Below are 16453 nucleotides of genomic sequence, written 5' to 3' on the forward strand. Positions count from 1 at the left end.
CAAATGGATGGATGTTTTCATATTATATAATTTTACTTTTTATGTATAATCATGAACACACTTGTTTGTAGAGCAGGTGGTTTGGCTGTTTCTGACATTTATTATACCTATAGTTATTTCTCCCATAGGCAACTGAATCAGACAATGACAATAGAAGCAGTCAAATTTGTTTTTAACCAAATCTCTGCTAATTCTTATCAAAATTTGACATTTCTTGTTTTAAAAAAAGCTTGTTATAAAGGATTTATTTAGAGTACATAGTAAAGGTAATCTCTGTTGTGGAAAGTACAGCAATCTTGTTTTACACACTGTAAAAGAGTTTTAAAGTGAGATAAGACAGCTTGAACAGGACAGAATACACAACGGAAAAGAAAACGCAAAACAGAAAACAAACAACAATAAAATCCAGTACACAATTAGACATGGGTAATCAACTCGTTCATCTTATTTAAATAATCTACAAATGTATTCTTGTAATTATTGTCATTTTTAGAGATATTGTCTGTTTTTAATTCTTTTTTTCTGTAATTTATTTCTCATTTGCTGTATATTTTATTAATTGGATGACGTCAATATATTACATATTTTATACATATAAAATGCTTTGGCAATGCTGTACAAAATGTCATGCCAACACAGCAACCTGAACTTGAATGAGAGATGGAGAGAAGCAGATTTGACCTGTCAGGGGCTGCACATGCCTCCTGAATTGCATAAAAAAGAAATAGTGGATTTTTTTTACTTTAACTTATTGAAAATAAAAAAGTTTAAAACAGATAATAATAAAAATAGCTGTTACGGCCAGCTCGCTCACGACCGTACCATAAAAAGGATCAGTCACACAAAAAGGTATATAGTGAAAAAAACATTTATTAAAGGGAATACTAAAGTATAACAAACTGTCTAGGGATTTGAAATAAATAAGAAATCAGATGAAATTCTCTCAACAAAATACAAAACAAAACATAAGACGGCAACACAAAAGAGTTGGAGCAAAATGACCTCTCTGTGGATTAACTGTCCACCAGAGGAAGTGCCGTTCTTCACAAAAAATTCAAATATATACATTCTCCACTCATAATTAACAAATTAACGGTGACGTCACATTGCGAGGCCACCAAAAGGTGAGAAAGAGAAGACAGGGTCGTAACATAGTGTTCAAAATCTAATCATGGTTTGTTTGTTGCACATAGATAACTATGTATGTGCTGTGGGCCACCACCACAAGTGTATTTAAAACCTCTGGGGAACACTGCACTCAGTAAACAGCAGAGTTTGGTGAACTGATGACCTTCATGGCCAATCACAGTCATTTCTGTTGAGCATGTGAACACAATGCCAAATTAGCGCTGTTTAAGAAGGCGCTCAACAGCGCTCAAATGTTAGTGGGAACATTTTTTAAACTTCAGTACCAATTGGTATCGCATTCCAGTATCGGGACATCACTAGAAGGAATTAAGTTAACTTGTTAGTTTTTACACATTTAAGTGGATTGAACATAAAACAATTAGGTTGTCTCTAAAAAAGAAAAAAGAATTGTGTTGTTTAAGCTCATTTTAAATAAGTAGTTTGGACAAGTGTAGGTATTTTATCTTTTAATTCTTAGTAAAAAATAATACACACATCATAAAGGGTCACGAAACACCAAAACACATTTTTTGAGCTGTTGACAGTCGTATATGTCTCTCACACTGCAAAAAACACTATTAGGACATATATTTTACTAAAAAGTGAAAATTGATTGTTTTTGCGTTATTTCGAGCAAATTCATACTTCAGGTTTGAAACGAATTTTTGAAGCTGCGTCTCGGCCATGAGATCTTAGCGTGTATTCCAGCGTGTAGACTGGACGTCTGTGCCTGGGAGTACAGTATTTTGTCTCTGAGTGTGCTGCATTAATTAATTAATTAGTGCAAGACTTGGTTTAAACCAATCAGCACGCTCTAATGTGCAACTTCATTAATATGCATGATAGCTTCCAAGACTTTTACCTGTTACAGTGTTCAGACGGCAGAGAGACGACATGTTGTGTTGCCAAAATAAGCGTGCAGTGTTGCTTTTATTATTTGCTGCAGTGAAGGTTTTGTTTTCATTTTCTCTCTATGAGAGCGCAGCTGGACTCATGTGTGGATTACAGTGCAAGTGACGCTTGACAACAATACCTGAGAGCTTTTCTCATCTGAAAATGGTAAGATCCGGATTTGCTGCTCGTCTCCTCTAAGTAAAGATGTGGCTCTAGTTTGTGTTGATTGTCCTGTATACAGATTTGGTAAGTGAGCAACCAGTGGTCTTTGTTTATTCAGATGGCAAAGTTGGTTCGTATCGAACTATTACACCAAGTGTAAACATGTTAGCACCACAATCAAACTTAACGTCATGTAGGATTTTCACCGCATTTTGTGACAGGAATAACACACACGGCTTTCTGATGCTACCTGCCGAGTGCATCTAAGTTTCCGGGAAATGCGGAGGGTTTCCAGGAAATGCAGAGGGTCTCTGAAAATCAGCACGTGCCCAAACCGACACTCCCGTTTTTATGCAAATTTTTTTACAGACCATTTTGTTACTTCCACACTTCCCCCTAAACAGAGCTGGACACGCCCACTTTCCGGACTTTTTCCAAAGTAGAGGTGTGAAGAAAACTGCTAAACCAGGGAGGTTTCATGGCCCTTTAATTGCACATCTTTATCAAAAACCGATTGTTGAAGACCAAGAGATTGTGGGTAACACTCTCACTTCTAATTTACAATGAAAGTTGTAGATTCAAAATTGAGCAAATAGGCAATGTAATACTAAAGAGATGGCAGTTCACTGTGTTTAATGTTGACTAAATGATGCTGCAAAGTTACATCAGCTTTTGCTTGAACAAGTGCTTGCACAACTTTTCCCGAAGAGCTGAAGAAAGGGAAGCATCAGTTTCTCTTTCAGATTTGCGCTCTGCCCTCTGAAACACCTTTTGTTCAATAGCAGACTTCCTCTATACAGTAGCTTTAAGTCACTCAGACTCCTCCAGAGGTAAGACTAAAGTCAACCTCAACTCTAATTCAGACAGATTGTTCTCTTCTTGTTTAAGCCTGAAGAGTCGACTGGCAAGAAAGATGTGAAGATGTTGTTACTCTCAGATAAATTGCTCTGAAATCTCATTATCTGAACACACCTGCTTGTCACATGATAAGTCGAGTTGACATTATTACATTTGGACGTGTATCACTGTATCTTTTCATCTGAAAATGATGTCTCATAACTGACATCTGTCTGGATAAACCTGTCACACCAGAATGAAAAAGCATTATCAAAGGCTATATGTTCCTTACCACTGATGACTCATCTGGTTTCACAGTTGCACATATGTGTTAATGCTAACTGTAAATGTTAGAAGTGTTGCATGCAGATAATTAGGTCATAACAAGAACCATTGTGGCTACGCTGTGAATAATACTGGCTTCCACAAGAATTTCCTCGTTGTTCCAACACACACAAATGTAAGTGGATTGAACATAAAACAATTAAGTTGTTCCAAAAAACACAAAATAATTGTGTTTATATATATATATATTTATTTGAAATAAAAAAGTGGAAAAGATCATTTTTAAAGTGTGTATAAGCTCTTTTTGTGTGCATTTTAGCAGATTGGTTTTGTTTAGTATTTACTGTAGTGTTGTTGGATTTCATGCTAAATGATCTCATTTGTGTTTGGCATGTTATTCTGTGATTATATGCGCAAGTAAGGAGTGAACAAAGACAGCTTGTGTTTAAGTTGGTCTATTTAAAGATGTCTTCCAGTAACAGATTTGAAGTCTCTGTGAAATCAAAGTTTAAATGTTTATTTTGCTTGCGCACATTGTTATTCTTGGGGAATATTAAATGTGTGCAAGTTAATCCACTGGAAAACAATGTCTGTTTTGGTAATCTTCAATTAAAGTCTAACCGTTTGCTTCACAGTTTGAAGGATTCAGCCGCAATATTCTTGAAGGGCCTTGAAACTAAGGCCCCGTTTACACTAATGCATTTTAGCTTGAAAACGCATAAGTTTTGCTACGGTTACGCCAACCGTCCACACTACGCCGGAGTTCTCGAGCGCCGAAAACGGAGCGTTTTGAAAACGCTGGAGAGGCCGTTTCCATTCTGAAACGCTGCTGCTCCGTCTCAGTGTGGATGAGCAAAAACGGAGACATCTGAAAACGGAGGCTGGGCTGCAGACATTCGCCTCTCTGATTGGGGCTTTTCCTCAATATTAAGTAGCCTAACACACACAGTTCAGTCCTGCATCCTCTCCTTGTAAGTTCAGACTTCGCAAGTTTGATCAAGGCTGCAGTCTCTTCTTCTCAGTTTGATATGGAAAACAGACTATACTATACTATACTATACTGAGAACACGGGTAAATCTTCAAAGGGAACAGTGTACTTTATAACTTCATTCACATCACCCTGGCTACATTGTTTCACTTTCTCAACAATAAAATGTAAACATTTATTTAAGGAACTGCCTATTTTTATTTTAATATTAGCAACTTAGACAGCAGAAATGTTAAGGCGTCGTGCTGCATATATGAGCGTCATCTTCACTGTGTAGATATTTATAACAAAACGGAGCCTATAACAACTGTCTCCTTTCAATTTAAGTGAAAATACGAAACATACCCTCTCTTTTGCTGATTATCAGTTTTAATAATCGATAATGGCCATTATAAAAGTATAACATACAATAAGTTTATACATTATAGGAAATAAAGGCAAGCGATCAGTCAATATACAGAATAGGCTACGTGGTTACATTTATCATTAACTTATCTTTGCGCTCAGCCAAAACACGTTACCTGAGAACAAGTAATAGATTCCAATGACCAAAGTCAGGGAACATGTCGTTAGATAAAGACAACAAGATAAATGAAATATCCAGTTTAATAAATATAGTGATATTAGATCCAGCGGGAGATGCTTGATGAGAAGTCCGACTAGCACAGCTCTCATCTGGGTAGATGGGCTGCAGCGCTTGCCCGAGAGTGTCTGTGTGGTCACGTGATGTGCAATTTCAGCGTTTTGGTGTGGACGGAGAGCAGTTCAGAAACGCTGGGTAAAACGTGAGTGTGGACGTGGATCGTTTTCAGTCTAAAATGCCGTTTTAAAACTAAAACGCACTAGTGTAAACGGGGCCTCAGAAGGGTTTTTTCACACTTCGAGTTTAAAAAAAATGAAGGAAAGTGGGTGTGTCTAGCTTAGGTGGGAGTGTCCAGCGACAAAAGACGGAAGGGTTTGCATGAAAAGTGGAGTTTCATTATGTGCGGCTGGCAACCCAAACACTGATGCCGTGGAAATGGACAGCGATTCGGAGAGCAGCGTTTACAGCGGATCTGAGAGCTGTGTGGAAGTGGAGGACTTCTCTCCACCAGATTCCCCTCAGTCACATTATCTGGTCTATGACAGTGCAGGTTCACACTGCCTTATCATTTTTAACTTTTCAACACAAGCACACACCTGTGAATGCAGGAGAAAGTGACGATGCTCCTGACCCCAACTCACACCGCACTGGTTCAGAGGATGGATGTAGCTGATGGTCAACCGTTTAATAAGATACATTGGTTCAAGCCAAGTCTTTCTGATGAATTAATGCTGAAAACTCAATTATGTCACTTTGTACTGGCCATTACAGACATCCTGTCTCCATGCTGGAACTTAGACAATGATCTCATGGACGTGACGTCGCTTTTTCAAAGTTAATTTTCAAACCGAACTTGCTCGAAATATCGCAAAAACAACCAATTTTTACTTTTTAGTGAAAAATATGTGTCCTAATGGTGTTTTTAGCAACGGGAGTCATATATATGACTGTCAACATCTTAAAAAAAGTGTTTTGTTGTTTCGTGACCCTTTAAATAAGCCCCTTTTAATGTTAGTTTGCTATGAGGGTAAAATGTGCAAAAGAAAGTCCTGCCCCCTAATCAATCTTCCATTTTGGTTGGAACTATAAACATGCTAAAAAAAGTCTCAGAATCGTCTGCTTCACATGGACTTTAAGATGCTTTTGGATTATTTGGGATTTAAGGTGGATTACAAGTGGATTTCATTCAAGGAGAAGCAATTCCTTTTTCTTTTTTACACTGAGTAGTCGCTGTAATTAGCCTGTGATTAGTAATCATTAATCAGCTCGCATTTGCAGACAATGCCACTTCTTTGTTGGCCGTCTCTGTTATGAATGTGTCTTTATAATGGATTGTAGTATTTTTTTTAATGATCTTTTCTTTTTTTCTTTTTAAAGTAGTTTTATACTTCATATACATGTCAGAGATCATACATCTGAATATATAATTCTCTATATCCACTTTCTATTCAGCAATATATGCTTTGCTTTTTGTGCGCATGTTAAATAATCAGTCATTCATTCATTTTCTTGTCGGCTTAGTCCCTTTATTAATCTGGGGTCGGCACCGTGGAACGAACTGCCAACTTATCCAGCAAGTTTTTACGCAGCGGATGCCCTTCCAGCCGCAACCCATCTCTGGGAAACATCCACACACACATTCACACACACACACTCATACACTACAGACAATTTAACCTACCCAATTCACTTGTACTGCATGTCTTTGGACTGTGAGGGAAACCGGAGCCCCCGGAGGAAACCCACATGAACGCATGGAGAACATGCAAACTCCACACAGAAACACCAACTGAGCCGAGGCTCCAACCAGCGACCCAGCGACCTTCTTGCTGTGAGGCGACAGCACTACCTACTGCGCCACTGCTTCCTCCTATGTTAAATAATGTTATACACAATAAAAAAAATAGAGAAATAAAAAAAAGGAGTGACAAAAAATAAAACACAGCACCTGGAACAAAAATATATAGGGAGTGATCTTTCTGATTTTAAACTAACTGAAAAGTTCGGGTCTACAGGATGTTGCGTAATTAGTAAATTTTTCCCTCAATGACGTTAATTGTTCCATTTTCAGATTTTCAAATGCGGTAATTTACTCCATTTCCATTATATTTCCATCCATGCTTTTAGAGCAGGACTTACTTGTGACAACCATTTTTTTTTTTACACCTACAGGATATTCATAAAAATATTTATCTCTTTTTAACCATTCTTCACAGTTATATATATATATATATATGTGTGTGTGTGTGTGTGTGTGTGTGTGTGTGTGTGTGTGTGTGTGTGTGTGTGTGTGTGTGTGTGTGTGTGTGTGTGTGTGTGTGTGTGTGTGTGTGTGTGTGTGTGTGTGTGCGCGTGTGTGTGTGCGCGTGTGCGTGCGTGCGTGCGTGTGTGTACGTTCTATAGATATATACATGTACATTCTTTAGCAGAAGCACTTGCGATAGTGGAGTGCTTTAAGATTCTCAAACTTGCTCACATGATTGTAAATGTGCACAGATATCATTACCAATGGTTTAATAAACACACAATATATGCTGTGCACACCATGAGCAATTGTGAAAATAAATAATTTAACGTTGAATCAGGTCGGCACAGTCAGTGTATTAGATTTAAGAACATTGCTTTTGTGATCAGCATGCTGAGTGTGCATTTGCAGTTTACTTGATAAGTGAGAGGCTGATGCAGACCCTGTGTAATTTGATAGTGATGTCCGCTCTGTTTATCTGCAGTGGGGTGTAACCATGGATAAAGGCAACAACAGTCTCCCCACTTACGATGAAATAGATGAATACCTCAGCAGGCGCAACTCCACCTTCGTGTGGCTCCTTGTGGGTAAGTGATTTATGATTTGTGCTTCGTCTACACTTTGCAATCAGCACAGTTACAGTCTACACTGGAGGTGCCTAGTAGATTGCATTGAGTTTTAAAGGTACAGTTCACCCAAAAATGAACCTTTTACTGAACTTACATAAACCTGTATGTGTCCTCCTTCAATTAAACACAAAATATGACATTTTGAAGATTGTTAATGACCAGGCCTTTACTTTACAGTGCCTAATAACTTTAATTTTGTTGTTTTGTCTGCTATAATAGTTAATAGGTACTATAAACTTTTTTGTAGAAGCATTCTTCAAAATATTGTCTTTTGGGTTCAACATATACAGGTTTTTTTTCTTTTTCTGGGTGAAATGTCCCTTCAGTGTGATGAATTCACCCTTTCTTTTTAGATTACTTTAGCAGTTTTTGGCACATGCACAATTTTTAACCATAGTTTATTGCTGAGTAGGCAATCATACATTATTGTCAAACTTTGAGATAAGTTTTTTATCAAGTTACAGTAAAATAATAACAAAAACTATATTATTTGAAAAAAGGTAAAGATAGTATCAACTTAAGCACAAACAATGAAATAAAAAGAGAACAAACCTTAAAATAAAAAGGTAAATAATAATGTGGCTTAACAAAAAATTACAATTATATAATCTGTATTACTCAATACACCTTACCAAACTTTGGGGTTATAGATTTTTTAAATACTTTTACTTTTTACTATTACTCTACAAATGAATATTTTTAGTCCACAAAGGTGAAAATAAATTGATCACAAATAACAGTTATTGATACAGCTCATCTGGAAAGTATTCATAGCACTTAACTTTTTCCACATTTTTTTATGTTACAGCCTTATTCCAAAATAGATAAAATTCATTTATTTCCTCAAAATTCTACACACAATACCCCATAATGACAATGTGAAAAATATATATTTTTAATTGTTGCAAATTTATTACAAAAAAAAAAACCCTCTGAAAAATCACATGTACATAAGTTTTCCCAGCCTTTCACAATACTTTGTTGATGCACCTTTTTCAGCAATTACAGCCCCACGTCTTTTTGAATATAATGCCTTGTGGCACACCTGTTTTTGGGAATTTTTGCCCATACCTCCTTGCAGTACCTCTCAAGCTCTATGAGGTTGGATGGGAAGCAATGGTGTACAGCCATTATCAGATCATTTCTAGAGATGTTCAATAGGATTTAGGTCTGGGCTCTGGCTGGCCCACTCAAGTACCTTCACAGAGTTGTTGTGAAGACACTCTATTGATATTTTGACGGTGTAATTTTTGGGTCATTGTCCTGATGGAAGAAGAACCGTCGCCCCCAGTCTGAGGTCAAGAGCTCTCTGAAGCAGGTTTTGATTCAGGATGTCTCTGTACATTACTGCATTCATCTTTCCCTCTATCCTGACTAGTCTTCCAGTTCCTGCTGCTGAAAATCATTCCCACAGCATGATGATATTAGCCTGGTGATGAGCGGTGCCTGGTTTGCTCCAAACGTAACGCCTGGCATTCACTCCAAAGAGTTCAATTTTGGTCTCATCACACCAGAGAATTTTTTTTTTCTTATGGTCTGAGAGTCTTTCAGGTGCCCTTTGGCAAATTCCAGGCAGGGAGTGGCTTCCGTCTGGCCACTCTACCATACAGGCCTGATTGGTGGATTGCTGCACAGTTGGTTGTCCTCCTGTAAGGCTCTCCTCTCGCCACAAAAGAACGCTGGAGCTCAGACAGAGTGATGGTGGTTCCAAACATCTTCTACTTATGGATGATGGAGGGCACTGTGCTCATTGGAACTTTCAGAGCAGCAGCAGAAATGTTGCTGTAACCTTTCCCAGCCTTGTCTACAGACAATTCCTTTGTCTTCATGCTTGGTTTGTGCTTTGACATGCACTGTCAACCCTGGGACCTTCTATAGACAGGTGTATGCCTTTTCAAATCAAGTCCAAACAACTAATGCTGCTGAAACATCTCAAGAATGACCAGTGGAAACAGAATGTACTTGAGCTTAATTTAGAGCTTCACGGCAAAGGCTGTCAATACTGATGTACATGTGATTTCTCAGGTTTTTTATTTTTAATAAATTTGCAACAATTTAAAAAAACCTTTTTTTACATTGTCATTTTGGGGTATTGTGTGGAGTTTTTTTTATGAATTTAATCCATTTTGGAATAAGGCTGTAATGTAAAAAGGGTGGAAAAAGCGCTATGAATACTTTCCTGGATGCACTGAATTTACAGCATTGAATTTTTGTTTGAAATAAATGCTTTTAAAAAATCAATAAAAAACAAAAAAAATTTAATTTAAAATTGTATTAATATTACTCATTATTTCTGTTTGTACCATATGTGTGGTTGAATTGCTGACGTGCATAAGAAAAATCTTTTTAACTTCAAACTTTTAAACAGTAGTGGGTATCTCTCGAAGATATTTATTCTAGCTCGTGTTGTTTGCTTGATTAGGGTAATATTCTGCTATTGACGCCAGCTCTTTAAATGTGTTTTATGTTTGTTTTTGTTTTCCGCAGCCACTATTATGTCATGCGGATGGATCATATATCTGACATACTACAATTCTCGCAATATTGGCCTCGTCCTCACCCTCATCATTAACCGACTCTACAAGAATGGATACATACACATCGGTGAGTCTGTCTCAATGTTGTTTTTATTTGTTCATTTTTCTTCATTGATTTTTCCTGTTCTTGCATTGTTTACTCATTTCTTTTACAGGTTCATTTTCATTCTCTGTGCTGTCCGGCAAGGTCATGTTCAGAGATGTCTATTTCATCAATAAAGACATGTCAATCAGGTACACACACACTTGTACAGCTTACTTTATAAGGACTATCTATAGGCGTAATGATTCTAATGCTGTATAAACTGTATGTTCTACATCTCTACCCAACTCTAGCCATAAACACAACACTCTCAAGAACAATCTGCATTTACATTTGCAAAATACTTCAAAATACTTTATTTTGTGTGATTTATGAGCCACTTTTCCACTCATGGACCACAAATAAAACGTTGTCGCAAGGTCAGAATTTACTGGTAATATACTTGGGGGGACATTTGGTCCTCAGAAAGCAAGGAATAAAAGGTGGTACTTGGTACACGTGTGTGTTTTTGTGTGTATAGCTTATAGACACAAACACACACACACACACACAAACACACGCAAATAAACTTTTGAGACTCTGCTTATTGCTGTTGTCTGTGAGACCTTTTTCATTTGATATGGGTTATATTTCATCTTTATTTACTCTGTTGTTTATATTTGTCATTTTCAGAATTCAGGATGGGTTACTCATATTTCGTTGGTGGAAGATGTACAACCCAAAGCAGAAGCAACATGGTCAGTGCAAAAACAGAACAAACAGCAAAGAATTGTTCAATTTGAGCACATCATGTCAGTCTCAATAGTCTCAGTCTCAGTACACCAATCCCACAATATCTGTAAATGCTTGTCATTTTAGTTGCTCTATGGTTGGGTTTATCTGTGCTTGGGTTGTTTATTAATTTATATGCTGTTTTAAAGGGATAGATTTTCACCCAAAAAATGTAAATTCTGTCAACATTTACTCGCCTTCCACTTTTGAGGATATTTTAAAGAACGTTGGACGTCTATGGCTACCAGTTTACAATATTCTTTAAAATATATTTGTTTGTATTCAATAGGCAGGGTGTCTGCGGGGTCTTAAAAAGTCTTAAAATGTCTTAAATTTCAAAAACAAAATTTTAGGCCTTAAAAAGTCTTAAATTCACTGAAATATAAGGGTCTATCACACACCCGGCGCAATAAGGTGCAAGATGTGTTTGGTGCGATTTGTGGCTATTTTCAGACCAGTAATTTTCACATTTTGTGCCATGTTGTTTAAATAGCAAATCCATTTGCGGCACTTTGTGGACTCGTGGGTGTGTCGGTCTATAAAGGAGGTGTGTTTAGGCGCATTGTTGACGCACTGCTATTTTGAGGAACTGAAATAGACTACGTCATTGATCAAGTAAAAGCTAGTCTAAAGTCCAAATCAAAGTCTATAAATCTAAAAACAAGTTTAGATTTATCCATCACCATATGGGGCATAATAATAGGATATGTGTTTGGATATAACTTGTTTGCTGGAAATTTGAACTGAATTTAAAAATAGCCTTTATGCTTAACAAACCAAATTAAATATGTAGGCTAATGGATGTATTCTGTAAGTTTCCATACTCCACGAAATGGAGGAGGCTCATTCTTCATTATTGCATTTGATTTTTCGCATTCGGAGTCCGCCATGTAAGCCTTGTGTCATGGTGCAACACAACTGAGTCTTAAAGGCATTGGGGGATTAGACTCTGATTGGTTTAATACATGTTACGCTCAAAACACACCCATAACTCATCATAGTTCGAAATTAAACCCTTTGTGTCATAGGTTTTAAATAATTTTAAACAGGTCTTCATTTTTTTATGTCTATGTAAACCTCACCTATATTTAAATTTAAAACAGTTTTTTTTAAATATATTTAAGTTTTTTGTGTTGCAAAGAGATACAACTCACAACAGCCGTTAGACATTTTTAGAGTAAATTCTCCAAATTAAATTCCAGAATCAGAGAAAGAAAACTAAAGCAAGACATCCCTTTACATGATCTTCCATTAATACAAGAAGTATTTACAGAAGTAACTGGGCCATTAAAAAAATTCTTAGTGTTAAGCCTACTGTCTACAAGTCTAAAATTTCATTCCTATTGGTATTAAAAGGCTCTTAAAAAGTCTTAAATTCGGTTTGAAGAAACTTGAATTGTAAAATGAAACGGATATTGTGTAAATTTTCATTTTTGGGTGAATTATGTCTTATAAATGACATTTCACTTATTGAATTGTGTAAAAAACTACAATAATAATCTTAAATAAGTAATATTTTATTGGTTCTGCTATGTTTCCAGACCCGAAGGCTGAGACGCGTCTCTATGTTACTGTTAACGGCTTTGAGTTCCATGTTTATAATCGGACGGATCTGTACACTCGGCTTCAGGAAATATTTGGCCTCGAGCCCACCCTTATCCAATCCAACCGGGATGAGGAGAAAGGCCGAGAACAGAGGGATAAATCCTTGGAGAGGTAAACAGTGCACTAATACAGAAACATGAGATTAAAGGTGAAGTAATTTTTGTTCTGAAAACTCCAAAACTTTCCCCTGACACAGCCTTTAAAGGTGAAAAACTTTTTGCACTACTAGTTACACCCAGAAGAATTACAGAAATAAAGCATATTTTCAAACTAACTTTAAAGTATTACGTTCACCAAAGTCTTTATGTTAAGATATTTATGATGATTGTTCCTTGTTCTTCGTTTACAATATTTCACTATAATTTAATATATGTATCCAAAAGTACTTAGTTTCAAGGCAAAAACAAAACAAAACCGATCTGTACGAAATGGTGCAAGCTAACAATTAGCATAATTCGATATATATATATATATATATATCGAGTTATGCTAATTGTTAACTTGCACCATTTCGTACAGATCACACACATACACACATATATATACCGACCAACCGACAGACAGACAAACATAGTATATTCAGTATATATGTATCCGTGCGTGCGTGCGTGCGTGCGTGCGTGCGTGCGTGCGTGCGTGCGTATGTATAGACAGACAGACAGACAGATAGATATAGATAGATAGACCGTCAGACCGACCGATTATACTCAGTAGTCAACATTTTAAGTGGATCATCATTATTCATCAAAATTGTCCTAAATCTGTTGAACAAAACCTATTCTAGACCTAGTACAGTTTTGAAAAACATTTTTGATTCACTTCGAATGTTGACTACTGTATATGTATGTATATATGTATGTATGTATGCATGCATGCGCATGTGTGGGTGTTTGTGTACGTGTACATTCATTCCTTCATTTTCTCTTCGGCTTAGTCCTTTTTTGACTCAATGGTCACGACATGATCCGGAATGAACCGCCAACCAGCACGTTTTCACGCAGCGAATGCCCTTTCAGCTGCAACCCATCACTGGGAAGCACCCACCCACACTCACTCACTCACACATACACTACGGACAATTTTAGCTTACCTAATTCATCTGTACCGCATGTATTTGGACTTGTGGGGCAAATCGGAGCATCTGGAGGACCCACACGAACACTGGGAGAACATGCAAACTCCACACAGAAATCCCATCTGACCCAGTCGAGGCTCGAACCAGCGACCTTCTTGCTGTGAGGCGACAGCACTACCTTTTGCACCACCGCATTGCCTACTACTATACAACTCAAAAATAAACAAATATGAAGCATCACAAGTACAAAAATGACGAAAGGACAATGTATAGCGTTTTTTTTTTTCATTTTGCCATCACCACTCATGAATGATGTACGTTTCTTGCCCTTTATTGATGTCGCGATATAAGTTAATCCACAGTGCCACTCATGCGCATTGATCGAAATGTTTTATTGTACACCGAGTTCTTATTCATTTTGCTGTAAGAAAAATACTATAAAAAGGAATTGTATTTTTGGTCAAAGAAGCACGTGAAATACTAAACTAATTGTTTATCACATTAATTTATGGGTCACCAGGAATTAGTGTTTTGGTCCCACTTTATATTAAGTGGCCTTAACTAATATGTACTTACACAGGAACTAATAGTTTGTTACAATGTACTAATTGTGTAAATACATGTATTTACTGTGTACTTATGCTTGATTAAATACATGTAAGTACATCTATATTTAATTTTTGTAATTACATTTGTAAATACACTGTTGACCATCCCTCACACCTTAACCCACCCTAAACCTACCCATATCACCAAACCTGTCCATATAACCCAACCTCTATCCCAACTCAAAAGCACCACAAGTGTTCTCAAATACATTATAAACACAGTAAGTACATTGTATTTATTTTTTGATGTAAGTACATAGTAGTTAAGGACACTTAATATAAAGTGGGACCAGTGTTTTTGACAGGCCTGTTAACATAATATAATTTTTGGACATGAGAAACTTAATTAATGTGCAAATACTGAAGCTATAAGCTGTTCATGGATTGATTTGGTTGGTTAAACTCATCAGCCAACATAAAAAAAAATGTTTGTCTTATTAGTGAAAGACAGAAAGTGTTTGAAGCCTGTGTTAAAAAAGACATTAATTGTGCAGATATTACTCTTGTTGACTTTAATGCCACAAGGGTTGACTTCACATCTACCTTTAATGATTGTTTCTTGCCAGTAAAAGGAGTTCACTTAATTGATCTATTTGAAGTGTTTTATTTATATTTAGCTTTATGTTGTTGAGTGTTTCTGCTTGCAAGCCGTGTCGTTGATCATCTGTCTAAATAATGGTTTGAAGGCGTTCACCTTGTCTCTGTCATTTAAAAATAAGGTTGCAGTACCTCATATCTAAAGGTGCTCATGAATGAAGTTGTGTTTTTGCTGTTTTTGAAGTGTTCACATCAAAGCTGAGACTCAGGACCCGTCGTCTTCCTGGAGGTCTCTCATCCCTGTCATCAAAGTCAACATCAGCACAGTGAGTACCCTGTTTCTCCACTTCATCTGCACCACCATTCATATACTATATTCAGACCTGCAACATCACAAGCAACTGAAATAAACCCATTAGTGTTGTCAAGTTATGTATCTTTCAATATGTATCCTACCATCCATCCAGTCAATACAAATCAATACAAAAATATTTGAACATGCAGTTTTTATCAGTGCATTTCAGTTGATGTAGAAGTGATAATGGGGTGTTTAATTTGTGAACGTGCTATAATTTTTTCAGTTAACCTGTTAAATCAGTTCAAAAATTGCACTGAACAAGTCATTTGTTAGTTGGACTAGCATTTGTGAGCAAGTTATCAACTCACTGATTCAAATGATCCGTTCAGACAGTGTTTACAGTAAATTATTTACCGATTCAAATGTTCAGATTCTTCAGAGTGAGAATCCAGAAGTGATTCACTGATTTAAATGATCCGTTCAGAGTGAGAATCCAAAATTGATTCATTGATCCAAATGATCAATTCAGAGTGAGAGTCAAGTAAACGAGTCACTGATTCAAATTAGCCATTCATAGTGAGATTCCACAAAACAAATCACTGTTTCATACGATTCATTCAAAGGGAGGTGCCAGTAAATTATCCACTGATTCAAATGATCTGTTCAGAGTGAGACTCGAGTGAATGATTCACTGATTCAAATAATCTGTTTAGAGTGAAACTCAAGTAAATTATTCACTGATTCAAATTATCCATTCAGACTGAGACTGCAGTAAATGATTCACTTTTTCAAATGATCCATTAAGAGTAAGGCTCTAGTAAATGATTCACTGATTCAAACAAGCTGTTTAGAGTGAGGCTAAAGTAAACAACTCACTGATTTAAATGATCCATTCAGAGTGAGACTCCAGTAAATGATCCACTAATTCATATTATCTTTTCAGAGTAAGACTGCAGTAAACGATTCACTGTTTCAGATGATCCTTTAAGAGTGAGCCTCCAGTAAATGATCCACCGATTCAAACGATTTTCTCAGAGTGAGACTGCAGTAAATGATTCACTGATCAAAATGAGCAGTTTAGAGTGAGATTCCAGTAAATAATCCACTGATTCAAAGGAGCTGTTCAGAGTGAGACTTGAGTGAATGATTCACACATTCAAATAATCTGTTCAGACTTAGAATCCAGAAATTATTCACTGATTCATTTACAGTGAAACTCCAGTAAAA

The 16453-nt window shown here is 36.7% G+C and overlaps 1 protein-coding gene across 51 annotated transcripts in view; it reads left to right on the forward strand.

Moving 5' to 3' along the window:
- bltp1 (bridge-like lipid transfer protein family member 1) overlaps positions 1-16453 on the forward strand; it is a 202041-nt gene that overhangs the window by 9169 nt on the left and 176419 nt on the right. For all 51 annotated transcript variants that reach the window (XM_087278190.1, XM_087278191.1, XM_087278195.1 and 48 more), the window contains exons 2-7: positions 7608-7710; positions 10240-10356; positions 10445-10523; positions 11005-11069; positions 12645-12819; positions 15173-15254. In XM_087278190.1, coding sequence (XP_087134316.1) covers positions 7620-7710; positions 10240-10356; positions 10445-10523; positions 11005-11069; positions 12645-12819; positions 15173-15254 — 609 coding nt within the window. In that variant the 5' untranslated portion in view covers positions 7608-7619. The remainder of the gene's footprint in view (positions 1-7607; positions 7711-10239; positions 10357-10444; positions 10524-11004; positions 11070-12644; positions 12820-15172; positions 15255-16453) is intronic.

The sequence above is a fragment of the Danio rerio genome, chromosome 13 (genome assembly GCF_052040795.2).
Source record: "Danio rerio strain M-AB ecotype USA chromosome 13, GRCz13ab, whole genome shotgun sequence".
Taxonomy (NCBI): domain Eukaryota; kingdom Metazoa; phylum Chordata; class Actinopteri; order Cypriniformes; family Danionidae; genus Danio; species Danio rerio.